General features: G+C 42.2%; 2 protein-coding genes across 2 annotated transcripts; both read left to right on the top strand.

Moving 5' to 3' along the window:
• LOC104323391 (lipase member M-like) lies at window positions 1-12,647 on the top strand. The gene is given in 12 exon segments (XM_069797631.1): window positions 1-39; window positions 1,184-1,286; window positions 1,762-1,777; window positions 2,014-2,211; window positions 2,932-3,041; window positions 3,767-3,903; window positions 4,463-4,609; window positions 5,689-5,760; window positions 7,311-7,382; window positions 8,566-8,789; window positions 11,871-11,945; window positions 12,608-12,647. Coding segments are annotated over 12 exon segments (1,233 nt in total).
• LOC104323392 (lysosomal acid lipase/cholesteryl ester hydrolase-like) lies at window positions 11,684-27,373 on the top strand. Its single transcript, XM_069796568.1, has 10 exons — window positions 11,684-11,945; window positions 15,696-15,834; window positions 17,176-17,290; window positions 18,368-18,566; window positions 19,167-19,276; window positions 20,613-20,749; window positions 21,318-21,458; window positions 22,898-22,969; window positions 24,295-24,363; window positions 25,907-27,373. Exons 2-10 carry the CDS (start codon window positions 15,703-15,705, stop codon window positions 26,138-26,140), a joined length of 1,209 nt encoding a protein of 402 aa, XP_069652669.1. The 5' UTR covers window positions 11,684-11,945; window positions 15,696-15,702; the 3' UTR covers window positions 26,141-27,373.
• The last annotated feature ends 68 nt before the right edge of the window (window positions 27,374-27,441 follow it).

A 27,441-nucleotide genomic window follows, 5' to 3' on the forward strand; every position in this document is an offset into this window, starting at 1 on the left:
ATGAGGAAAGCTGTGGATCCCGAAGCATTTATGAATATTGTAAGCTGCTCGGTAGAGTGACCTGGGGATGGAAGGAATGCATGTCTCACAGCAGAGGGGTTTCTAGGTGTTAGAAATATAACAAGGTAGATAAGCTGCCTTTATTTAATCCATCTTCACTAATCATGCTATATACTATTGCTTTCTCTTCTACTCTTTTTCTGTATGTGTAACAGCACATCTTATGTTTGATAGAAATTAAGGCAAACAACTTTCCTTAGCAAATCTCCAGAGTTAATTTCCTTTTAAATATCAGTTACCAGTTTGCTGGCACTATCCCTCTATCTGAAAGAATGACCATTTGGAATGTCAGCATTTCATCATCAGACGACTCTAAAAAACTAGTGGTTTATGTTTTCTCCTTTTTTGAATGACCAGCATAGATCAGAAATGGCCAGCTTTTCAGAAGAGCACCTCTTGTCAAGCAAGCTTATTTATGTCTTTACTCACTTGTTAAAATCTTGGGTTTTCTGTCTTGCATGACAAATTACATTGAGTAATTCTCTGAGTACAAGTTACAAAAACCAATCCTCTTTTGTACCAAAACAGGTTGTATGTTACAGGTTAAAAGTAATATTTATTTCAGAGCTTAAGATTGGCTGTGTTAGTGATTTCGCTTGTGACTATGCAGTGGCTGATCCTGTTTCTTCCATAATGTAGTGGGTTTTTCAGTGGTACTCATTGCATATGTGCCATTCACAAAAGCGCAGTTGTGAAGCTCTCTGGATTTCTCTGAAGATAGTTTGAATAAACTGGTTTCACCTTGCATTGCAGCAGATCAGGACCATGTGCTCAGGCAGCTCCTCATCTCAGCTGTGGGAATCATAAGCTCCTGCTATGAGGTTATAGTGATTCTTGTATCACCAGAATGCAAGGGCTTGTGATTATGTGGCAGTAGTATAGCCCAGGTTTTTTATAACAGATTTTAACTGAATAGTTGATCCTGGATATAACACGAAGAATGAAGGAAATCTGTTGTAGTTTTACAATATCCAGGGTTACAATATCCAATCTGATATTGCTTTATTCATATGCTTAATATATGTAGACTAAATACCCAGCTGTATCTGCTCTCTAACATGTTATGCATATAATATATAAAATGGATTTCTGCAAGCTAATGGATTTGTACTTTCTCCTCTAGAATGAGCTCATTACTTACAAAGGGTACCCCCGTGAAGAGTATGAAGTGACAACAGAAGATGGTTATATCATTACCATTAACAGAATCCCTTATGGTACACAGAATCAGGGAAACCCAGGTACAGTTCTTTAACATGAGACAAAACCAGCCCAGATAGGGCACATTCTGGAAAGAGATGCCTTGTATTTGCAAAATGTCCATCAAAGCTTGTATACATGAGTGAAATTTTAGTAGAGAATTCTGGCTTCCCTGAACAGCCTGCAAGATCAAGATGATTTATGTCAAGCATACCTATTTATAATAAAAATCCACTATAATATGAAGCATATATCCTCAAAATAAGAGTTGATGAGTAAAAGTTAAAAAAAAAGAAAAATAGGGTAAAGGCTGTAATCTGCCCAATCAGCCTGTTTTGAGAAAGATGTTCCAGCTTCTAATTTTGCTTTGCTTTTGCTTACACCTCATTAATATCAGTGACTGATTCATATTTTGGGTAAAGAAAACCTCTGCAAACAATCCCACACCTTCATTCTATATATCAGTGTTGATAATCTCAAGCTAATGCGGTAGAGCTATACAAACAATGACCAGAGGGTGCCAAGCCAGTTTTTGCTGATGTCAGGCAGATCTTTCCATAAATCCTTACAGAAGCTTAGAAGAAGTTCTCTCTTTACAGAAAGGGACAGGGTTTTTTCCTATCATTAGTTGTCTCCCTTTAAGTTGGTACAGGAACAAATCCCAATATTGAATATGGGACAGTAAAGTCCCTGAACTACCAGAAAATCAAGAAATTTTACAAATTGTTGTTTTGTTTCTGATTTGCTTTTCAGCTTTGAACCTGCTGTATTTCTCCAACATGGATTATTGAGAGATGTTAGTAACTGGGTCACAAACCTGCCCAACAACTGCTTGGGCTTCATACTAGCTGATGCTGGCTTTGATGTTTGGATGGGAAATAGCAGAGGCAATCGCTGGTGCAGAGAACATCAGAATTATTCCATTGATCAAGATGAATTCTGGGCTTTCAGGTAGACTGAACCATTGAAGGGCATTTCCATTGCCCACCCTTACATATTTATTTAAGCTGGCTAAATCAGGGATTTACATATGCTACATTTTAAAAAGCATTCTTTACATTCACTTTTGGTGAGGTGCCCCTAAACATGCATGTAAACTTTAATAATGGTGGAGACTACTTTCCTCTGATTATTGCTAGAAAAGGTTCTTCAAACTAGAGATATAGCAGCAGAGCAACTCAGAGGAAACTGCACAGGTCATATCCAAGCCACTCCTCAGTTCTGTTTTGGAGGCTATGTAGAAACACTAGTCTGTATATTATAATAACACTAAAATCACAGAAGGAGAAAATGTAAATAATTTTTGCACTTATTTCAATGAACATTTAAAAACAGACCTTTTCTTTAACGCCAGATTATGTAAAATATGTTATTCCATGGACAGATCTCTGTTACTGTTTCACCACCTGTTCCGTCTGCGTAGACCGTTACAATTCAACCTGATACTTCTTGAAGTTATAGTCCTTCTGTTGATGTTAAGGGAGAAAATACCCCAGAACACCTTGAGTAGTATCTTCCATATCCAGTGCCAGAAAAACACAGAACCTAAAATGGCTAAATGATTCATTAAATGGTTCATGTTGGTTCTTTGCTGACAAGCCTGTAATAAAAATGTGAATTTACATGGATTTTTAATTTTTGCGTGCCTCTCTTTCAATCTCCTGCCTGCAGTTTTGATGAGATGGCAAAGTTTGATCTCCCAGCAGCAATAAATTTCATTGTGGAGAAAAAAGGACAGGAAAAGTTGTACTATATTGGCTATTCACAAGGTACTGTCATTGGTAAGTTACACACAACGGACTAATCTTTCAGGAAAACAGGAGTAAAATATGATTTGAGATACTGAATGTACCTGGGGTTTTCATGAACTCTTTGCAGGTTTGAAAAACACAAGATAAGCTGTTTTCAGCATGTAGGCATTTTTCATTTATTATAAATACAGTAAAACATAATGGGCCAAATGCACTGCTGCTCAAAGTCTGTTTACTTAGAATTATACTGGAAATTATTGTTTGGGACATGCAAATTGTTTCTTTCCAAGATGCACGGGTGTGTCCAACAGCAGATGGTCAGTTGACCAAAATAAACAAAACAGGAAAATGAGCGTACAGAAAGAGAAGTTGGCCAGTTTGGAAAGGACACACACACGCACACAAAAAAAAAAAAAAAAAAGAAATTGGATTGACTGGAAGAAAAACAACTGTTCCTCCCAATAGTATATGAAATGCATGAATGTACATCAGAAGTATGCACTTACGTTTAAATGCATTTGGAAGAAATCTGCAAAGGCAAAATATAGAAAGAAATTTCTCTCTGAAGAGGGAAATAAAACTACAAGCTGGTTACACATGGAGAGGAGGGATTTCACACAAATCTGGGCTGAACCATAGTCTCTGAACAGCTAACAAGGTTGCTTGTAGGTTTGAAATTGCAGTCACATTTATAAATACCAAAAACAGTCTAATGTACAAATGATGATTTTCTTAACTCTTTTTTGTTTTCTCAGCTTTCATTGCATTTTCAACAATGCCAGAGCTGGCTCAGAAAATCAAACTCTATTTTGCATTGGCACCTGTCAGTACTATTAAGTATGCTAGAAGCCCAGCAACAAAACTCCTCTACCTTCCTGAAAAGTTGCTCAGGGTATGTGATATCTTGGTTTCAACTGTTTAACTATATACTTGTTTGTTCAGCTCTTAAAATGGATAAACAGAAAGTATAGGGCCTTATGAAGTCTACTCATTTGCATGTGGGTAGGTTTACCTTATGACTGAAGCCTTTGGAAGTTCAGACTGGACATTAAGAAAAACTTTTTATCTAGGGCAATAGTGCAGCACTGGGACAGGTCACCCAGAGAGGTACAGAGATGCAGATCCTCAAAGGTTTCCAAGATTCCTGTAGACAAAGCCACAAGTGATGTGCAAGGTTAGAGCTAAAATATGAATTGAAGTTAACATTTAACATATCTCTTCATTAAAACTGATGTAACACAAATTGAGTAACGCCTGAGCAGGCTGATGCAATGGAAAAACATTTAATTTCTTTCTTGTTTGTGGGAACATCATCTGGCAACTGAAGAAAAAGCAAGTGAGAACCACTGAAAGCGCTGGAGGAAAGGAACAGGGGACAAACACTTTTTAAAAACAACAACACAATGTACAAATGTACATTCTTAAATGAATGTTACCTTTGTTTTTCACAGGGTTTGCTTGGCAAAAGAGAATTCCTTCCCCAAACTGAATGTCTAAGAAGGCTAATAGTCCCCATCTGCAGCCACCGAGCTTTTGCCAGGCTTTGTAGAAGTGTCTTCTTCAGTCTGAGTGGCTGTAACCTGAAAAACATTGACATGGTATGTATAACTCTTACCAGCTCTCCTGAGAGTTTAAGCTTCTGCTCGCAGAACTTGCCTTCTATCCTGTGATGTGAATCCTGAATTTCTATGAGTCAGCATCACATTGCAGGGAGCAGTCCCCACTACCAGACAGCAATATCTGCTGGTTGCCCCATCGCTGGCAGGGGACCACTGCCTCACTCCTCAGAAGAGCGCTTGGAACTATCCCTACAATCAACAGCCGCTCAAAGCCCCCCAAAACTCTGCAGTCTGCCTTCTGCCAGACCTCACCTGGGGCACTGTCTCCTGGTTCATACTGTGGCTACTGGTCTTGTTGGAGATCTTCAGTATGCTGGCACACCATGGAATAAGAAATAAAATCCCTACCTGCTTCATGTCTCCAGGAACTCTTTGCAACAGAGAAAGGAACACACATATTCCCCCTCGTCCTCCTCCTCTAAGCCGTGGATCATCAGGGATGTGCTCAGAGACAGAGGATACCTCAGGGTACCTGAGAGACAGTTGGCAAACACTGGGGGTTAAGACATACTTGGGCACCTCATGCTATGTACAGCTGTAGGTCAGACCATCTGGGCATGAAGATTTTGCTCCAGCATTTTCCAAAAAATGCCTCAGAGCATCTTCTCTGAGGAAGGATCATACAGCAAATTGTTAAGAAACCCTCACAGGATTAGGTTGTGTTTTATTTCAAATAGTTGTGCATTCCTCAGGCAGTTGCAGTTCCTTTTGTTGTTCTGTCCAACAGCAATCCTCTCTCACACAGGATCTGTTACAGACTCCTGAAAAAAACACCTAATCTGGGATCTAAATTGCTGACTTTCTATTCTATCCTTTCCACCTGTAGACTCTTTTAGATTCTCAGTCAACCTGGAAAATTTTCTGATTGGGGGTTGTTCTTTTGGTGCTACTTCAAACCTGTCACATCGCCACATCTGGAGTAACTCTGAGGGGGTCTCCAATCATGCCACTCCAATTTCTGTTGGTTTTATTGATACATGACACTGCTGTGGCGGGTGTTTTGATGTACGTCTGAATAGAAGGAAGGAAGAGAATACTCACTGAATATTTTCTTTCAGAACTGAATGGATGTGTATATTGCACAAACCCCCGCTGGAACTTCTGTGCAGAACATAGTCCACTGGAGTCGGGTACTAGTAAACTCCTGGAAGCAAAAATAGGTAATCACCTCTGGCTGAAAGGTAGAGTGGATAGAGTTGATATCCTGCTGTGAAGCCATTGCTAACTTCTTGGAAACACATGCAACTTCTTTACAATTGAAATCTCAATTCAAAACACTATTTTTCATTGACCCTTCTTTTGCCAGCAGTATAGAAATACCCTGTGTGATACAGGCACATTTGAACCCAACAATGAAATGCTGTATTTGTGTAAAAACATGTATGCTGGACACTGTGTGTGCAGATGTATATATCACTCTTATTGTATATCCAGTACCTTTTATATATTCTGTCCACAGTTCTGTACAGAACTTACCTTGAGAAATTAGTTATGTTTCCAATGTGCAGTCAAGAAATGAGTAAGACATAGGCTGCTTTGTAAAATACCAAATATTACTAGTAAAAGCCCTTGTATTTCCATCTCTTGCTTTCAAAGGTCTCAGTGTCAGGACAGCAGTAGAACTATAAATAATAAACTCTTTGTTTAGTAGGCTCGCTGTATCCCTTCCTTACAAGGTACTATCACAGTACATTCTCAGCAGCAGTGCTGATGGAAGTTGCCTTCCTGTCTTTGGGCTCACACTTTCAGGATTCGTGAAGTCTGGGCTCAGTCACAGAAGCTGCTGCATGCAAGGCAGGTTTCCTGGCAGAAAAGAGTTTCTGGAGCAGAGCAGGAAGCAGCTGTGAGCACAGTGAGCTTGCAAGAGCGTTAATGCATTTTTCAGTACAGCAAACACATCGATATGTGTAAGTGACATCTGTGCAGGCATTTCCTGAAAATCAAATACTTTTGGCTGTGAATTTACACAAAGCATTAGATTAGATTGAGTTGGTTTTGTAACCATGGCCTACACGTGTAAAGAAAAAGAGTTACAAAGGCACAGTGGGGGGAGCTCTCCAAATTGACTTAGGTTTAATGCAGCACCTAGGCACAGACTGGAAAGTACAAACTTGCAGGAGTAATACTCCTAAGCCTTTGCTGTCATTGCTGTTATTACTATTAAAGGAGTTAACAGACACCTTACCTTCAATATTAAGACCCATTGATGGTCTCTCTCACAGTAGTAACAACCCTTGCTGCAGGGAAAGCCAAGGAGCACAAGGGAAGAACTAGAAATGGTGACTTCTGTATTCAAACCAGAGAGGGAAGAGGAAACATAAGGAGCCACTCACAGAGCTGAGTGATGGCAACATGGCTGTCAGAAGAAGACACAGCAGCAGCAGGGAGGGGAACTTCCTAGAGTCAGTTGTTAATAGCAATTTTACAAACTGGAACAAATTGCCTGCGAGAGCATCCCTGGGTCTTTCCACAGGAGCCACAATTTTCTTGGTGCTGACAAAAACATTTGACTCCTTTTCACTGATTGAGACTTTCAATTAATTAACTGTTGGCTCTTTCGTAGCACTTAGAAGAACTTCCACTGAGCCTTTAGATGGGAGTCAGAGGCTCAGCAGGGAAGAACCCACAAACTTCCTGAATGATGGCTTTGTAACTACCCTTTTCTTGTTCATCCTTTTAGGAGGCCCATTCAGGGAAGTTACAAGCTTATGACTGGGGCAGTTTAAAGAAGAACATGGGAAAATACCAACAGGTATATTTTGGTGAAACAGTATTATCACCCTTGGACAACACAGAAGCACACAGGAAGAGAGCAAGGATGTAGTAGGAGACACATTTTCAGAATACAAGTAGATTAAAGTATTACTACTTTCCAGTTTGGAACTCAACAGAGAAAGCATGCAAGCACTAATGGCAATAATAAATTTAAAAAAGAAAGAAGAGAGAGAGGGGAAGACCAAAACTTTTCAATTAAATGATCAATAAGAATAAGAGTAAGTAAGGGCAAGAAAGATAGAAAATTAATTTTGAAAAAGAACAGTACATCTAGTAGGTAAGACCAAAGAGGCATCTTGCCTACTAATGTGATTGAAACAGTTGCCAATGTATGAGAGTTCAGGAAATATTATTAGTAAGAGGGCAGCTGGAGAGCTAGTAGCTAACCCTAGATTCTGTCAGCCAGAGACAAAAGAACTTTGTCCTCAAGAAGTCCCTGAGGAATCTCTCCTCCATTCAAGACTCTAATCCCATCCTTGACCTTCCTACTCTTTAGGTCTCCACAGCAGCCTATCATTATCAGTTACATGTTTTAATGATGGCTTGCATGAAATGCAACTTCCTTTGGTTTGTCTTGAATTTGCTTGCCCCTGGAAAGTCACTGGATGCCTTCTAGGTTTTGTGCTATGAGAAGTAATGGGATAATTACTTCCTTTGCTCTGTCTTCATACCATTTGTGATTGTATAAGCCTGTCTCCTGTCCCTGCTCTGGCCTCTGTTTTCCAAACTCAGGAGTCCTAAGCTACTTTTCTCCTACAGAACCCACTCCATGCTCCTTTTCATCCTTGTCCTATGTTTCCTAACTAGACCATATATGTCTTCCGCGGCTGACCAGTACTCCAAAAGGACCAAGATGGGGGTTTATCCAGAGGCATCCTGACATTTTCTGTCTTGTTCCAGGTTCCTGCCCTATGAATTCCTCTGAGACGACAAAGACCCAACAGTAATTCTTTGTCAACTCAGGAGGCATTTTTCCTTTGGCTGTGCTATCAGATGTGTCACACCTGCAAGCACAGACAGAAAAGGCAAGCAAAGTGACTTTCTTCGTTTGGTTTAGGCACCTCTACTTCGAACAGCGACAGAAGAAAACCCCAAATGCATGTTTAAAGGCTGCTGTGCTTTCCTGGACATTCATTCCTGTACTGCTTCATGTTTTCCAGGCTACTCCTCCTCTCTACAACACAGAAGAGATGACTGTACCAACTGCGGTATGGACTGGGGAACAAGACTTGCTTGCAGATCCCAAGGATGCAGCCATTTTACTGTCTCAGATTAAGAGGCTTATCTATCACAAGAGGATTCCTGAATGGGCACACCTGGATTTCATCTGGGGAGTGGATGCACCTTTGCACATGTACAATGAAATTATTGATCTGATACATAAGTATCCTCACCCACAACCAGTAGCCATACCTGGTTACAAACAAAACCTCCTTTTGCATCAGATGGTAGTTTCTGCTGGTGTTAGAGAAAGGGTTCCTCCTGACACTATTTTCATACCACATGTCACTGCAATGCCTTTTGCATCCTGATGGTGCACTTCATGTTTTCTGGCAACCTTGTGGGTTAGTAATCACTTTTTAATTGATACAGCATAGATTCTGCAATAACCGTACTTTGCTAACAGCAGACAGGGTTTACTTGCAGCCTCCTTTCTTCTTTAGACCCTAATAGTAATGAAAGCACTGACTTTCTCTGAATACGGTCAGTGATCTCAAGATGTTTTCTATTCTTTGTATTATTTCTCTGTTTATTGGGCTGACAGTTATTGAAAGGCATAGTGTAATCCAAGACTAATTCTAGCAGTTATGATATTGATTAATTTTATTATTAGATGAGACAATGATCAGAAAGTAAAAACTGAGTTCACACAAAAAACTCACTTCTGAAAAGAAGATGGTTTGTCTTCATTTGAAACAGGGCTGCTCACTTTTTTTATGAGGAAGAGCAAGGGAGGGTAGACCCAGCAGAAAATAGTAACCAGTCTCGTGGTTCAAGCATGTCCCTGGAAGATGGGAAACTTGGGTTCAAGAGCGCTGCTGAGATAGAGGAATCTTGGCAGACTCAATCTCTGCTGACAATACTTTCAAGATCTGTGTACATGAACTCTCCAGGGTGGGAGAAAGGAGCTGATTTCATCTTGGTAATGATAGCACTTCAATGGGACACTTTGGTTCAAAGTTACACTCTGAACCCGGCAGGAACCTCACATCTCCTGCTATTTCACATGGAAGCCACCAGCTACCATGGATCTGAGCAGTTCTAACCTTTATCATGACCCTGAGGAGCCTCTTTGTGGTTTAAACACTAAAATGAGAAGTACCCAAACATCGCTAGAAAGAATCCATTATCTCTGTCCCATGGGTATTTAGAGCACTTTGCCCCCTAGTGGGAAGGGCTGCTTTGAAAACAGGGCTGAAGAAACTGTCATCTTATTTAATTTCCTGGGGGAACTCTGGCTTTACCATTCTTGTTTCAAATAGGTAGTTAATACGCAAAGACACTCACTTGAAGGGTAGCCTCCATGGTTATTGGGTTACAGCATTATGGGTCACTGTTCCTCCACAATGAAATGCCTTAGCTTCACTCTGAAAAGAAACACAGTGCATTTAGGGGTTTCCTTTCAGCGTGACACCCTCATTCTCTGTTTGAATCAAATGTTAATGTGGGCCAAGTCTGGGATGCTAACCAGGGCAGGTACAGCTGTTACACTAGGACAGTTCACTGGTGACACTATATGACCAAAGGGTTGGTGTCTCACTCTGTGAAATGATTCATTAACCAAACAAATTAACCATGGTTGGCACCACTTCTGTCCCTTTCCCTTCCAAGACAAACAACAGGCCTCTTTTGTCTCCTGAGCCCACTGCTGAAGCCTGTCCTGTTTCCTTGTGCTCCATGAATGTAAGTAGAGCTTTATCCAAACAAAACCGCTCCCCTCCAGACAAGGACATTCCTTACACCCAATACAAACTCCTGGGGACAAATACCTTCCAGAGAGTCAGCCCTTCAACTAACTCACTGCTTGTAGGTGAGACACATGAGGACTTGAGACCTACTTTATGAGTTTTCAATACTTACAATGGGAAATGCAATAGTAATATACCTGAAAGAAGCCAGAGCATCCCCTAAATTCACCTACGAAAGAGATTGCAGCTGTGCAGCTGTCTTGCAATCTGGGAGACCATAGAGGAGGCAGGGTGTTGAATTTTCTGGAAAATCAGTAAAAAAAGGTTGGGCAATCAGCATTGGAAACATCATGGGGACTGTTGATCCCACCTTGGGACATGAGGAGGGACTAGACGTCATGTTGCAGAAGCCCTTCTGGGTGATTAAGTTATGGTTTGAAGAAAGTTATTGTCACTTAGAGACATCAGGGCAGCCAAGTTATAATGCTTTTCACTGAGAAATTACCAAATTACCTTTTTCACTATTCCAAACAATGTTCTCTGCTTTGTATGTAAAACAGAACTGTTACTGTGGCTTCACTGACATCCTGTTCTTAGTTCACTCCTTTCCTTTCCCCACCAGCCAAAGGCATTGTACCATTTGGAATGCTGTTCCCAGGAACACATCCCTTTCATCTGGTGTTCTTCTAAATGCTCACCAGTCCATGATAAAACACAAGTTCTTCTGAAGACACTTATGAGTTAATTGGCTGAAAAGGCTGGTCCTCGTGTAGGAGTATTCTACTTTTTTTGTAGCCCAGCTGCCTAAGGACACAGAATGTGTCCTTCTGCCCATGGTCGTCAAGCCAGTTTCAGTGAGGACTGAGCCCTCAAGCTCACTACAACTAATTCAGCAGTTAGGCAAAGGTCTCCAAAGATTCTATGTTTTCAGAGTTGATGAAAATGGCCTGGGAGAAGGAAGAACCCTTGTTTGTTCCCTCAGTGGGAGAAAAGTTATATGATATGTTCAAGCCTTCTTTGGCACCAGAGGGTCCTTACAGAAGCCATGTCAACTCTGAGCACTAATGTAGAATAAGATGGGTTTCATGAGTTGTGCTGCTCACTGAAGAACAGATTTAAGACAGTTTGTAATGTTAAAGTTAACATAAACCAAATGAAAAGCAATAGCAGAGACAGTGTTCTTGAGAAAGTCTGTTGAGAGTAGCTGGACACTTGCTTCTCTTTATCTTAAAAGATTACATTTGGAGCAGTCCCTCAGTTGGGCAACAGTACAGGTCAAGGTCTGCCACAGCCTCAGGGAACTGGAACACCCAGGTCCCAGCTAAACATCCTAACCACTGATTTGTAGGTACTTCTTAAACTCTCCTGCCCCATGGTGCATTTGGGGTTTGTGAATTTAACCAGAATATCTTTTTCATCACAAAGATTTCCCCACTTCTGAAGCACTGCCAAATCAGCGCTTAAATATGCTCTACAATACATGCTGCCAATTCATGACACTCACTGCTGCTACTCTGAAGCGTTCACTGCGTTTTTACTTCCTTTTATCGGCACAGGTTTCTGCCAGTGAATCAGTCTGCTAGTGGAGACAGACTGCGGCAGAAGACACAAGCAGGGCAGTCAAAGCAGAGGTAAGGTGCTTGTACATATGTGTACATGATCTCTTTCTCTGTTGTCTGATGAACATAAAGATTTTCAGTCTTGCTTTTGTGCAGTTGCTTGTAAGAATAGACAGCTTTCTGCCTCTCTGATCTGTAAGCCTATTGCTATGCACAGAAGTGCTTGTTTGCTAAAGTTTGAAGACAAAGAAGTTTGACCTGCACAAAAGGAAGAAAAAGAGCAACTATTTCATTTTCTTCTACTTGTTTTATTCAGGCTGAGAACAAGGGAATGACAGTCCCAGTATTGCAACAGTGTGTGTAAACTGGCCTCCTGCTTTTGCTGTGTAATGCACACGTATGTTTTGTTAGTGAGTAAGGCAGCAGATTGTCATATGCATTTAGTCACAGTTGCTTTTCTGGTTGGTGTGTGTATGCCTTACAGCTTATACGAAATAAATTTTAGGCTGCTTAAAGCACAAGGATAGATGGATGAATTTCTGAAGGGCTTGTATCTTAGTTTCACTAAATCTTAAAAGTACCTAAAGAACTTTCAAGGGCATTTCTCTCTCTGACCTCTTTTCCTTCTAAGTATGTTCTTTTATGACAGTTTATGATGCCCAGTATTTCCTTACAACTTCATCTCACTAGATAAAACAGCTGTTAGTGTCTCCTAACTGTCTTTACTCCTGAAGCTTAGGGGAGCAGTGGCCTGCCAAGACTGATATTACTTAGCCCGCTGTATCTGATTTAAAAGGCAAATACCTGGAAGTCCATAAGCCATGCCAGCTAAGCCAGGTGATCATACAGTGCATTGAGAAAAGTTTGCCCTAACAGGAGGGATAATTTAGCCTCTGCATTGCCTCAACTAGTCTTGGTAGTCACTTGAAAACAAGCTGAGACATTAGCAGAACTTTTTCTTCCCAAATGAGATTCCCTGTGCAGGGAGAGGGAGGCATATTTTACCCCCATTAGAACAGAGTAAAACAGCAGAAAGCAAAAAAGAGTATTGTGCTGATTGAATATTTAGTTGTGAGGCTTCCTTTTTTGACAGTAAAAATTAAGAAGTATTTGATATCCAAAGGGAATTGAATGAAGTGTGTTTTGATGCCAAGTTTAAAGTTTTGGGTGTTTCCAAACGCTGCTTCATTCCAACTGTGTGGTGACTCATGAGGTTTGACTTCTTTAAATTTGTTCAGTCAAATTTAAATGTTAAACTGAAGATCAGAAAAAGTCAAAACTCCTTCTCCTATAAGGAGATTCAGAGTGCAAAAATCTCTTGGTTACCCCGCCCTCAGTCTCACAAATCCTGCTCATTTTCCCCATTACTTGCCAGGGAATACTCTTACTTTCTCTTGATCTGTAGTTCCAAGTCCAAATAAACTTCATAGACCAGCATGTCTTGTCATAGCAGACGTCTTATGCTAGAAGCAGACTCCAGAAACATGTGGCTGCATGAGAACCTCTGTTCTTCATTAAAAATTGGATTCTCCATGTCTAGTGGACCTAGCAATGCCTGTTTTCAGAAAGACTTGTTTCCTGAGTCTGCTTAAATGCCTAATGCAAAATATAATATAGGCAGGTGTCCTACCAAATTCTCTCACAAACCTTGATGCCCAGCCTTGCATGCTGTGGCTACTTTGAAGGTACATGGACACTGACTAGTTGGCTAGTTCACTCTTGTTGACTGCTCACCTGGTTGTAGAACATACAACGGCTGCCTTCAGCCTGCCTTCCTGTCAGCAAGGCACTAACCCTGCTGAATAGTCCTCCCCCAGCAAATAGTCCTCAGGAGCTCCTGCAAACCCCGCTGCCTTACAGACTTGTATCTCAGTGCTGAACTTGGCAGATATTTACCAATGACATCAAAAGTTGATTACAGGATGGACAGAAAGGTGAACTAACATAAACACACCGTGGTCATAGAAGAATGCCCTCTTCTTCTGAGGAAACCAAGCCTACAAGAGCAGTAATGTCTCCAGTCATTACTGGTGAGGCAATCTTACAAGACGCCTTGACAAGTTGAAGCCTTACATTGTATTACGCGTCCCTTTTGTCCCATCAATTCTATTGTTGAACATTTAGGTAGCCTGCCTGATCTTTATGGTCTTTATCCATATGCAGAATGGCTGCTACTTTTCTCTTTGCAGCCCTCATTCTCTCCTCACACAGGTAGGCACAGCATACAACAACAAATAGATGTATAAGGTCTTTTCCACAATGTGTAAGCACAGTCCTGAGCTTCATGGATGAATTCTTTTTGTACAGTTGTTCGGATTGGAAAGAAAAATCCCATCCTTCCCATCCTACCTACTTGCAGCTCTCTTGTAAGCAAGGAGCACTGAACATGTCAGCACTTCTCTTGCTCTCTAGTTTTAACTCACAGTCCCATACCCAGTAACTTTCAGAGACACAGAAACTGCTTTTCCCTTTTCTAGCAAGCATTTGAGTCAAAATTTCCATGTTGAAAAAAAGGTCTGGGAAGCTCGCAGAGAGGAGTGTTCCTGCACTCATTGACTGTGTTCTGGAAAATAAAGACTAAAACCTGGAAGCATATCTTCTGTAGGTGGAGTCGGCATAAACTGGTGCTAGATAGGCTGTACTCTGCAATTTCTATTCAGAAAAGCTAATCTGGTACCACTACTCAACCAGGAGAGGCCAAGGTCTTACCTCCCCATGACCAAGACAAGATTTGCAGTATGGACAGCCATTTCTAAGAGGTAAAGGAGACAGGCCCTTGGCAACATGAAGGCAGTCTCAGGATCCATCACTGACTGCTCTAAAACCAAATCATTCCATGGTTTCTCAGCTGGTGGCAGACATTGATTTTGAGACACAGAAACTTCGAGCTCAGAAGTAGCAGTAGGAAAAATACAATTATCTGGGGATAGCAGAGCAGGTTCTTGGAAGAAGTGGGCAGCAAGGGGATGGTGAAAAAGCCTGAAGGATGGTAAATGGGGACCTAGATGATTCAGTTTCCATCTGAAAGACAAGGTTGACTGGGAACTGACTCATGGGTCTTCCGGGGAGCCACACATGGTCACCTTGTTCACTTCATATTCCCAGAGGAACTAATTTCAAACAGAACTTGAACCTGGTCTGCGGCACATCACCCCATGGTGAAAGCACAAGCTGGCACTGATTTGGTGCACACATGTTCCCCTAAGCCTGTTACATCTCCTCCCAAAGTCCCTGAATCACTCCTGACTTCTGCACAACCCTTCATGAGCCTCATTGACTGATCCGTCGCCCCGGCACGCCACTGACCAGCACAAAGAATGGTATTTGATCCTAAAGGAGGAGAGGGCAGGTGGAAAGAGAGACCTTTCCAAACCTCTCTCACCTCATTCCTGAGGAGACAAGAAACAAACAGTGCTTTCTTCTCCTTTCACCTCTCCTGCTGGCAGAGAAGCAGAGGCACATAAAGGCAGACAAGCTGGGTGATGGTCATCTCAGGTACTCATGCTTCTTTGTCAAACTTCTGCTAGACTCACACCAGGAGCTGGCCCTGTCTACCAACCACAGCTCCCTTGTCATCTGCAGAGTGCTCAGGCATATTCTCGCATAGTATCCCCCAGTGTTTTCCTCACCTGTTCTGCAACCCTCCCTGTTACACAGCATGAGCTGTAGACAGTCCCTCCTCACACATGTCCTTCTTCTGGCAGCCCCTTGGGGAATAGACCTTGGGCAACCTTCAGGAAACTCCCCACTTGGGTCTTCCTGTGGAATTTCACACCACTCTCTTCCTAACACAGACACCCCTGCATGTGCTCTTTCACACAGCCCCGAGATGTGGTGCCTCCTTGTGCTGCTCTGCTCCCAAGGAATTGCCTTTTCAGCAGGATTCACAACACCCTCCACTCTGAATTCAGACACAAGCCAGCACAGGAAGCCTCGCAACCCTGAATGCTTTATGAATGTCGTAAGTTGGGTCACTTTCCCTTTCTTTCTAAAGCATCTCTCCCAGTACCACTAACACTGCCCCATCACTAACAGTCCTTGTCAGGAGGCTAAGAAGGGCCCCTTCCACAATTCCCGTTTTCCCATCCTGCCTTTTCCAAAACCACCGCATTAGAGTCACTACTGTAATGAGGGCCAGCTCTGAATGTGCCAGAGACAGATGTGACTCTTGCACGTTGCATGAGGACAGACACATAGCACTGCAATGAAGAGTGCTGGCTGCTACTTTTGGCTCCAGGGCCAGGCAACTCCCCAGAGCATCGAGGGGCACTGGAGATACAGGCTACTGAATTTTGACCCCAGCAACAGGACTCAGCCCTGGACTGTGGCCAGAGCACATACTACATGCTCCAATCCATACCAACCTGAACAACAGACATTCACTGCCTGCATTTAGAGTGAACCCCAACAAATATATGATGAACATGAGGCTGGGCCATGCCTCATGACACTTGTTTGCAGTCACCTTTCTCAACACATGTTGGTATTTCTGGCTATTGCACAAAGAAGGGAAGAGTGCAAACCTGGCAAGAGGACAAAGATCCCTCCAGCATTGTGATAGCGAGCACCTGCCTAGAAGAAACCTTGATGCTCCTATCCAAACAGTCCATGCTCCCAGAGAGAAATATTCCTTTGCAGTGGAGGCAAAGGCTGGTTTCTTGTCTGAAGGGAAGCAGAGTCCTCCCCTTCTGTAACAACCTGTGTGCTCACTACAGTGGCAAGGGAGGTTGAACCCCTTCTTCAAACAGCAGATTCTCACAACACAAAGTAATCCAAGATGAGATACCTTGCTCTGAATCACCAAAGATTTCCCCACAGTACATGCAAAATCAGGTGTAGGTGGTCTCATGAGTTCCTTAGCGACAAGAGCTCCACCCTTGTTTGCCTTGCCTGCATGGCTTGCCTAATCACACTTTGGCAAGAATGGATTCATTATGGCCCAAAACCCACAGCTTTTGGCACTGGTATATACAGATACTGCTACATATTTAGTCTGTAGAAAGGTATGATCTGTATGAGCCTTACAAAACATGACAAACTATCTCCTAAAAGGTTAGTCACTCAATACAGTTCTGCTTTGTCCCATCATATGGGGCCAAATACCAGACAACTACCACCTAAGCAGGTCTGAAGAAGACTTTGATGCATCTTTGTACATGACCTGTAATATTTATTCTCAGCCATGGTCCCAGTGGCTTTGCACTACCATCACAGAACAGCCCACATCCACACTGCTTAGCTTGTTTACCCTCCAAAACAGGACAACTTGCGTGTTAACAAACTCTCCCTTGGCTTTCCACAGAGTGAAATTATCAGATATCATGGATACTCCAGCGAGGAATATCAAGTTACCACGGAGGATGGATACATTCTTGGTCTTTTTAGAATTCCTGCTGGGAGGAACAGCCAAAATACAGGTGTGACACAGTTATAGCACATAAGGAAATTCTGAGAGCCAATTCTTACATGGGGTCCCCACCTTTCCCCTTTGCACATGCAATGGCATGTTCCACACCTTTCCATCTCAGGAAGAGCACCTAGTCAGGAGTGTGGAATGGGGCCTGAATTCTGTATCCATCTGAAGTTCACATATTCAGTGTCTCTGTCCTTATTTCAGACTTTTCTAATAATTTTGTCATATCCCAGTTTTGTTCCCTCATGTGGGCTGGGGGAGGATTTAGTAGACTGGATTTGGGGAGGTTTTGCATTAACACCCTAAGTAATATACATTTAAAATAGAAGCCTGACAACAAAGCCTCTCAGGTTGGGCATATGAATATTAATTCCCAGCCTTCTGAAGGACGGAGATATTCTTGAGGAAAGTGATAAGAAATCAGATCATCAAAGAAAAGCAAATGCATTTCATCTGTTTCATCACATTTTCTGAATGGAATAAAAATTTCTACCTGGAATTCGAGGTGCCCTGGATACTGCTACTTTGTTTATCACTCCTTGTTAGAATTAGAGAATAATTTGTTTTGGATGCCTCCTCCTATTTGGATCTCCTCCTTCGGAGATCATCTGGACCAGCATCACTCTCAAAGTAAGGTTAACCAATGTTAGGTCAGGGGCCTCTCAGCCCTGCTCAGTTGGTTACTGAATAGACCCAAATGTAGATATGCTTCTTTGGATATATTATTCTTTGTCTTCCATACACTATTATGCCTTCAGCAGTTTTCAGCTGTGGGCAGATGGTTTCAATATAGGGACCTGTAAGTTGGCTTTCCAGTGCAAAAAGAAGTGGGGACAGGCCTCCTCATTAAATTCTTTATTTGCCAGTCATGTCATGAAATAGTTATGAAATGTCATGAAACGGTTCCTGCTTGAATGGAACAAATCCTTCAGGTTTCTCAGACCAATATCTATGCATAGTTTTCCTGGGAGCTTCTTGAAGAAGGAAGGATTTAAAACCTCTCACAAACTAAACTCTGCACCCCAATCTTAAATACACATTAACTGCTGCTCCAATGTAAGAATACTTTCATCTTTTCCAGGGCAAAAGCCTGTAGTCTTCCTACAGCATGCTTTTCTAGGAGACGCTACCCACTGGATTTCTAACCTGCCTAACAACAGCTTGGGCTTCCTGCTCGCGGATGCTGGCTATGATGTCTGGATGGGAAACAGCCGAGGGAACACTTGGTCTTTAAAACACAAGACCCTTAATCCCAGCCAGAAAGCGTTCTGGCAGTTCAGGTACTCTGTAGGGGGAGAATTACTTAAGATGGAAACTCCGAGGGGACTAAATAGCTTCAGCCTGATGGTTTTTACCTAAACCAGCATCAGAGCAGGGTCTATACCAACCAACAAGAGTAAAGAACCAGATGAAGAAGGATGCTCACTACTACTTAGAGTTGGGATCATTGACTGGGGAAGAGATTTCAGACACTGGGAAATGAAAAGGAATGCTGAGGAAAAGGGAGACAGTACTGTGAGAGTGAGAGCAAGAACCTCAGCTGGAACAGGCTGAGCAGCCTTGTCTAGAAATCTCTGATCTCTCACAGCTAAATTCAACCAACCTATGCTAGTGAAAGCACTGATTAAATTCCATTCCCCAAGGGCTGCAAGTGACAGGTGAAACTGGTACCTCCTCTGCAGAAAGCCCAAGGCATCAGGCAGCCTGGCAGTACAGCTGCGTCTCCTCTACCCCTTCCCCAACTCAAGCAAAATGCAGACAAAGCATGCAACCTCATCTTTCAGTTGGTCCTGCCTGGTGCAATGAACAAAACTGACATTCAGTTACTCACACTGTGATAGCTGAATTATCTGCTAGCTTTTTGTGTTTTTCCCCTGTAGCTTTGATGAAATGGGTAAATACGATATTCCAGCAGAGCTGTACTTCATCATGAATAAAACTGGACAGAAGGATGTATACTATGTTGGTCACTCTGAAGGCACAACAGCAGGTAATGTCAGGACACTCATGGTTCACAACCATTCATGTTCCTATCTGATCAGTAGGTGTGTCTCCCCATTGATCCAGTTGTTTCTCTTGTTTGTGGAGAGCTAGCAAATGTAGAAGTGCCTTCTGACTTGAGATTTGGAAAATATGCAAAACTTTTCTAAAACCAGCTTTGTTTACCCTTAATAAACAAAGAACCCTAATCCAAATGTAGTTCAACTTTCTAAATAATTAGAGACATAAAAAGTGGTTATTTACTGGGCACTTCAGGTGCTGGCACTGGGTATTTTTCTTAAATTCTCAGCAACAGGAATTTTCATTAAGTTCATCTTTTGTATTAAAACATACAATTATTTTCCTTGTGAACAGGAAGGAAAAACTAAAAACGTAAAACAGCACATATAACATACAATTTCAAATAACAGAAGACAAGGAAAAGGAACCTCAACATTACTAAGTCATGTGACTTAATGGCAATCTTACAATTTAAAGCACAGTTCATGAGTGGCTATAACTGGCCATATTACTGTTTAAAAACGTATTGCCGGAGACTGAAAATTAGGAAAGAAAAAACATTAGTAACTTATTTTCTCTTAGTGCCAGCCTTTAGCATTAACTCACTTCATGGAGTCTGAATGCAACTAACTTTCTTTTAGCATCAGCTGAAAGTTCCTGATGTTTATGGTTTATGTGTAAGATCCATGAACGGTCATTGATTAGAAATGAGCAACTGCCAGTTCATTAGTGTAAACAACCCAGAAAAAAGGGAAGGAAATGTGGGCAAATCATATATTGTCACAGCTCCAGACCTTTTCTTTCTTTTCCTCTTATAAGAGTATTTAAAGACCCTCATGGCAAAACAAACTAACCATCTAGGCTTTCTTCAGCTGCCTTTGATGCAAACAATCAGTTGAAAACACTGAAAGATGCCAGTATTCAGCTAATTATTCTACAGTTTCATGGAAGCATAAACATACATAGACCTTTAGAGACTATAATCTGAAAAACTCATTTTTTATGAGAGTTTTTTGAACTTTAGTGGGAATTGATTTTATCACAAAAACCTTATTGACATGGTACCTACAAAAACTGTTCTGATAAAGGCAACGTCCAGACGTGCTCTAAACCTCAGAATGAACTTTGTCTCCCAAATAAAATTTATTTCAGGACTTAGGTTCAACACTCGCCTTCAGTAAAATATGCAGCACAGACAAACATGGACAACAGACAATGGGCTGCAAATCTAGTCTCACTTCTTGTTTGCTACCTGCTGCTGATTTATTTATTTTGTCTGTGAAAGATGTCATCACTAACTCAGGCTGTCCCTTCTGTGTTTGCAGGCTTCATAGCATTTTCTACATACCCTGAGCTGGCTAAACGGGTGAAAATGTTCTGTGCTCTGAGCCCAGTAACCACAGGCTCACATGCTACAAGCCCTCTGATTAAGATAACAAGTGTTCCTGAACCACTGCTCAGGGTATGTCATTTTTCCTTCTAAAAGAGGCCCGATGCCTGACTTGCTTTCACAGGGTTCACTCAACCTCAGATGAAGTGTTCCCAAACAGGTGACATGCTGATACTGAGCTTGGGATGAATCAAGGGCTCTTGAAAAATCTGTTCCCAAACTCTGTGGGGAAAATACTGGAGATATAGGGTTTGTAGCGGCAAGTACGAGACTTGTGAAACTGTCTCATCATAGGACTCTTGCTCTTAACTAATATTTTGCTGGCCTCATGCAGGAAGAACTAAACCAGAGCTGCAATAACAACCATGACAACCTCTGGGACTTCAGAAATGAGTGAGCATTGAGGTCACTACGCTAGAAATGGGAGGATGGCTTCCTCCAAGATTGATGGCAGTAATATGAAGAAGGAAGGATATGTGATGCACAATGGAGAAGAAAGTGTTTTAAGGGGTACTGGGAGGGCAAGCTCTTTCAGCAATCTTTGAATACTGAGTTAGGAGGCTAGGCTATTAGCAACAGTTTCCTGCATAAAATGCCCCTGTAACAAGAAAAAAAGTGTTGCGCTTTTCCGTTCCCTCAGTTAGCATTTGGCTGCAAAGGAGCCATGCACCAGATTGGATTTCTGAAAGGACCTGTGACGCAGTTGTGTACAAGCCTGGATAAGTTCTGTGGCCATGTACTCTGTTACATAGCTGGAGGCAACATAAAAAATCTGAACACGGTAAGTATATGCAAGAGCACCTACTCAAAGTAAAACTACCGTGATTTTGGAAGTTACATTTGTGCACGCTATCCTTATCTAGTAACTGTCATGCATGTAAATGTACATAAACCACAATGTAGTTCTCAGCAGATCGAGGGAATGCCAGGGCATTGTGTGGTGCAAACACAGGACTAGAGCTAATGATGGATGGGACCAACAACTAGGCACATTCCAATCCCAGAAAGAAAGGACTGAATTAAGTCTGGAGCTATATTGCATACGTAATAGATGTGCCCTCTTTTGGGGCTAAGCCAACCAGATTTTGGTCATACACAGATGCTCTTTAAAAAGACCCAATGGATGATGGAGTCAGACTTCTTGGTCATACAGTTCCCTGTTTCCTTCCTTAGCATGCAGACACCAAGGTCCTCTGAACACTGGAATAATTAAAAGGCAGGAAAAAGCTCCTTTTCCCTTGCCACTTTTCAGACTACTTGCACCAGAACTTGATCCCAAAGAACTACCATAAGGACCATTCTCCCATTTTTGTTGTCCTTAGAACTGGGCCCAACAGCTCAATCCACAACATGTAGAGCTACAGAAAGTCCTTCCACTGTGTCTGAGGAGTGCAACATAACTACAGTACGATTCACAAAGACTAGTGCCTCAGTCAGTGGGAACAGGAGAGACAAGAGGGTTATCCCTATGCTTGCTGACATATGGGCACTGTAGTGTGTCTTAAATCCCCTTTACAGTGGCCAAAGTATGCAGAAGCTGGCCTGTGTAATGTTTATTACTGCAATATCTGTAAAGTCTGGGGCCTATTCTTCTCCATCTATAACCATTGCAAAAAGCACATACGGGAAAGAAATGAGAATCAAAGGTTCAATGCAAAACCAATTGGAGGCATTGTGGCCCTTTTGAATTGCAGAGCTAAACTATTAAGGATCTTTCCTGACTTCGGTTAAGTCACAAATGTTGTTCTTAGGGCAAGATACCAAGTCTGAGGAGGAATGCAGGGAGATGGAATTGGAACATCTCCTTAACAGAACTATAAAAACGCAAACAGAAGAAAAAGCAATCTGTTTTGTAATCTGCCTTCTTTAGCACTAGGAGTAAAATGAAGAGAAAAATAAATCTTCAAAAGACTTATACATGCATGGGGGTTTGCTGTCAGGTGAGTAATCTACTTTGAAAGGACTGGAAGGTTTTTCCGAGGATCCCACAGTAGTACTATCTTCATGGAACAGACTAACTTTCATGGAAAAAGTGTGCAGATGCATACTATTAACCAGCTATTCCTAAGTCTGCTTCTCAGTTTTCTATCTGATATTTGAAGAACATCCTATAAAAATGGGGTTTTAACACAGCAGCAGTATGTTGCTCAGGTCCTTCACAGCTTTATTCAGTCACAGCACTGGATCACTGCCTTTATAACACTTCTGCTTTCTCTCCAGAGCCGGATAGATACCTACGTAGCACATTCCCCTGCTGGAACATCTGTACAGAACATTATTCATTGGCATCAGGTATAACTGTGTACTGATGTGTAAACAGACTCTTACTACTGCTTTTTATGCAACCAACCGCCTACAGGGAATTCCAGAGGCAGTGGATCTGGGAATCTGCCCATCACATCTTCTCACATGCTGCCGTGAGCACCTGCCACAGAGGGAGCACTCTTTCCCATGGCTCACCAGACCATCACCTGAATTGCCCCTTTGGTATCAAGCACCGAGATTTCCCCAGGGCATATCAGGCCTCTCTGCATGTTGGGCTCTAATGGCTTCCAGCCTTCATTTTTATTTATGAAGACATTTGCCTTGAAAGCTGCAGAAGTGAGTGCAAGCACAGCCTAGGCACTTGGCAGGCAGTAGGAGGAGAGTGGAAATTGAGCAGCCAGGGGATGAGCTAGACAAAGAAGAGATCCAGGTTAAAGCTTTTCTCCCAGAGTGTTAATTGCAGCCTGGATCACTTCCCAAAGCCAGCTGACTTACTTACACAAACGCTTCTGCTGGCACCAGCGGCAGGTGGGGAACTGCCTCTTCTGCTGGCCTCTTACGTCACTCTCAGACCTAAGTTTGTTCTGCCCGTGCTCCAAATCAGACCAGGGCAAGAGAGCGTCGGCTCACAAACGCATCACTGTATGTGCACAGAATTGTGGCCACTTCTGCCAGCACTTAAATACATGCATGCTCCTGCACACACCCCTGACTAAAATTCCAAGGATCCAGACTGCCAGCACCCAGACCCAGAAAACAGAGACAAGCTAGCAGATTTCTAGCATATCCTCGGTTACTTAAAGGCTTGGATAAAAAATATGCACACACATTTTCAGTAAGACAGATTCAACTTTTTTTTTTTTTCCTTCTAGACAACACGCATTCAAGATGACAATACTTTAGTGTTAAGCTGATCACAGCCTGCTCCCAACAGCCAAACTCTTGTAAGAGGTACAGAGCCTCTGGAAATGTCGCCACTACTGTGAGCCGACCAGACAAAACTGACACACACAAGTCAAGGTGTGTGAGCAGGTATCATTTGTTACACTAGACTAGTAATAGTCCTGACACACCTCTGCGTCACAAACAGAGACCCCAACTTTAGCTAACTAAGATAGTCAAGCAAAATTTTAATGACAAAACATGCCAAGGGTGGCGGCTGAGAATCAGGAGACAATGGTAGCAAGAGGAAAGGCAGTGAAGCCACTCACCCTACGATCCATCCTCAGAATCCCTGGAAGCCTGACCACTGCCTGAGCCTTGGCTTCAATCAAAGGCAAGAAAACACCTCCTGCACTTTGCTCTGTCTCTTAACTCTTTCATTTTATCTGTCCTTGTTACAATATTAATAGATAATACGTGCAGACCAATTTCAAGCTTATGACTACGGCTCTAAGGAAAACATGAAGAAATACAACCAGGTAAGGCAATACAGATTTCCAGAGAACTCACCCTTGGGTCCCGGCAAAACTAAGAACAGAAAAATCCAGATTTCAGCACCTGTGAGCGCTAAAGAGGGGGAGAGTGGTCTGAGGTAATGTTTCACCCGAATCTAATACTCATACATGTAAAAGTCTATTCACAGACAAGGCATAGACAGTTCCTTGTGGACAGCTAGCAGAAGTTCATTTTGCCTCCCCTACTGATGCAGGGATGTGTCCAATGACATGTCAATTTACCTGCCATTCCCAAAAGGCTGAGAGCCACACCCAAGTCCTAGGACTTCATGAGTATGGAGCTCTTCACTTCCCCAAAAATCCTCAAGGTCTGCCTTTCAGTTAAATGCTAGACTGGCCAAAGGGGGAATGGAAAAAAAAACAAAAACAAATGGGGGCGGGGGGAGAAAAAATGGAAATGCATACCTTGGTTTTGGGAAGCTACTTACCACAAAAATAAAACAGAAGGGATGATTCAGTACAGCACAGTGGAGACTACTGCTGCGGTGAACTAATATATCCTGTATGGAAAAAAGGAAACGGACAAAACTTGGTCACTAGGAGCTTTGGTTACCACCTAGTCAACACTCAGAAATGCTGCGGTTCTCCTGCAACACCGATAACTTGCCTGACAGTTTTTTAAGGTTTGATCAGATCAGTTGACATGTCGTGAGCTTTTCTGAGTCAGGGCAGGTTATCTTATGGGTGGCACGTTATTTTACAGGTGGAGAAGGACTCCAAAGAGTTCTCAGACACCTTCCATCCACACATATGGTCTTTAAATACTGAAGTTTAGAGTTTGGAATGGGCTATGTTGTAGTCCCAGTACCTTGGATGCTTAGGAAACTGCCCCAAAAAACAGTCAATGAGAAAAAGAACAGAACCACCCTTAGATACTAGGGGTCAATTTAAAAGCATCTTGTGCCTGGTCCCTTACCACCCCGTAGACAAATAATCATCCTGCATTAAGTCATTTGGCTCAGGTCTCAGAAGATCCCCATTCCACTTTTCCGTGTTTCTTTGATTTCCTCTGTGATGACAGACAAGGCAAGTGTGCTCACGGGCTGTTACTCCATCAGTAGCAACACTGTGACCTAGAGGGAGTGTCAAGTGAAGTCTGGAAAAATACCACTAAATATCTTTCACTCCATGCCCCATAAAAGCATGAAGAGGACCGTATATAAGCCAGAAAGGGAACACCCGTGAACAACAACTCTGCGGTCCTTGCCTGGTAAACACAGACGCTGCTCTTGCCATATCCCCACCTCTGAAGGGCATGAGTAGGTGTCAAACTGCAGGACAACTCTTAGCCATGCATTAAGGAAAGACACAGGAATAGGACGGATCAGTTCCTTCCATAGTCAACAGGGAATGGGGTTAGGGCAATAGGCACTAAGAGGGTGGCCTTCGTCCTTACAGTTTTACTGTAGTGAGTGCAGAAGGGAAAGAGATGCTTGCACAGAATCCTTTCTCGAAACACAACTTCTGATACAACAGCATTCACTCAGGTCTCCTCCCTTTCTTACAGTCTACTCCTCCTGCATACCCAATAGAGAAGATAAGCACACCAATTGCTGTTTGGAGTGGTGGATGTGACAAATTTGCAGATCCCAAGGACATGGCAAAGCTACTTCCTCGGATTACTAATCTCATTTACCACGAGCATTTCCCTGCTTGGGGACATCTTGATTTCATCTGGGGCCTTGATGCAACTGAGAAAATGTATCGGAAAATCATTGAACTAATAACAAAATACTTTTGAAAGCACATGCCAAGTGTTGATTCACTCATTAAAACTCTCCAAAATTTCTATTAGGCAATAAGGAGGAAGAGGTAAACACACAGACACACATAATAGTATAGGTAGTATACCAGTATAGGTATTTATCCGCATTTGTTTGTTTCTTGCTTTCCTCATAGTTTGAGGTTTTCCATGGTGTTACTTTGACTGCTGTCTTCCTGAGAATTTTGAAGTGTATAGGAATAAAAGCTGAAAACATGAGTATATTTGAGCACACACTGCAGGGATCACTTAATTTGGACAGCTTTTATTTCTACAAGACTGATTTTTCAAGCCTAGACTCTATTGTTCTCATGTATATCTTAAGTATCCCCACAGAAGCATTACCGTTCCCAATCCATGTCTTCCCGTGAAAACCCAAAAGTGGGATTTGCTCATTTCTCTGTTGAAGTACAAAGGACCTTAGTTTAAATTAAATCATTTTTCCACTTGACAGGGAACTTGGCTTTTTTTTCTTTTTCCCTCCTCACATTTACCTACAATGTCGACACAACCAAGAAATCTTCAGACACAAGAAACTGAGCAGTCAATAGATGACTTCCAAACATGAAGGAATCCAACTTCAGAAAAACTCATAGAAGTATTCTCCTGCCCTCCATGCCTACACATCACCCAAAGGTTTGTCCACGCACTCTAAACCCCCCAACTTCAAAGATGATAGATGGCAGCTGAGGAATGAGTAGATGTAGACCAGTCAGGCAAGCTGCACTCCAAGCAATACAGCTTCCACCCCATGAGTTATTCTTGACACTGGCAATGAAGTCGTTGCAAGCATTCTGAGCTGTCAGCTTTGACTTTTACATAACTCTGTGTCTTGACCATTCTTTGTTCAAGCAATTTCTACAGCATGGGAAAGCAGTCAGCTCTTTTCCCTTTCCGGTCTTTAGCCCAAAGAGATAGCATCTTCATTATCCATGCAAGTGCCTCACCTCTACTCACCTACAAGCTGATCTGGTAGGTAACAGTGTGTGACACCAGAAGTGTTCATTGTTACAGGCTTAGACAGGGTAGCTTTTTTTCCCGGGGTGTTTCTGGGTGGGGCCTCAAGCTCATATTGCCCAACCAAACCCTTTGTAGTTGGAGTCAGCGTCCAATAGAATAGCTACACTGAAAAATGTATCTGTGTTCTGCAACACAGGAAAAACACAGCTGTCCATGCACCTAGTCTAGCAGCCGTTAGCAGTGCTGATCATGACATCTATCTTCTGAACTTATGACAGATTACAGGAAATGGCCAAAACTGTCAAGAAAAATAAAGATCT

Source organism: Haliaeetus albicilla, chromosome 11, assembly GCF_947461875.1.
Source record: "Haliaeetus albicilla chromosome 11, bHalAlb1.1, whole genome shotgun sequence".
Classification (NCBI taxonomy): Eukaryota; Metazoa; Chordata; class Aves; order Accipitriformes; family Accipitridae; genus Haliaeetus; species Haliaeetus albicilla.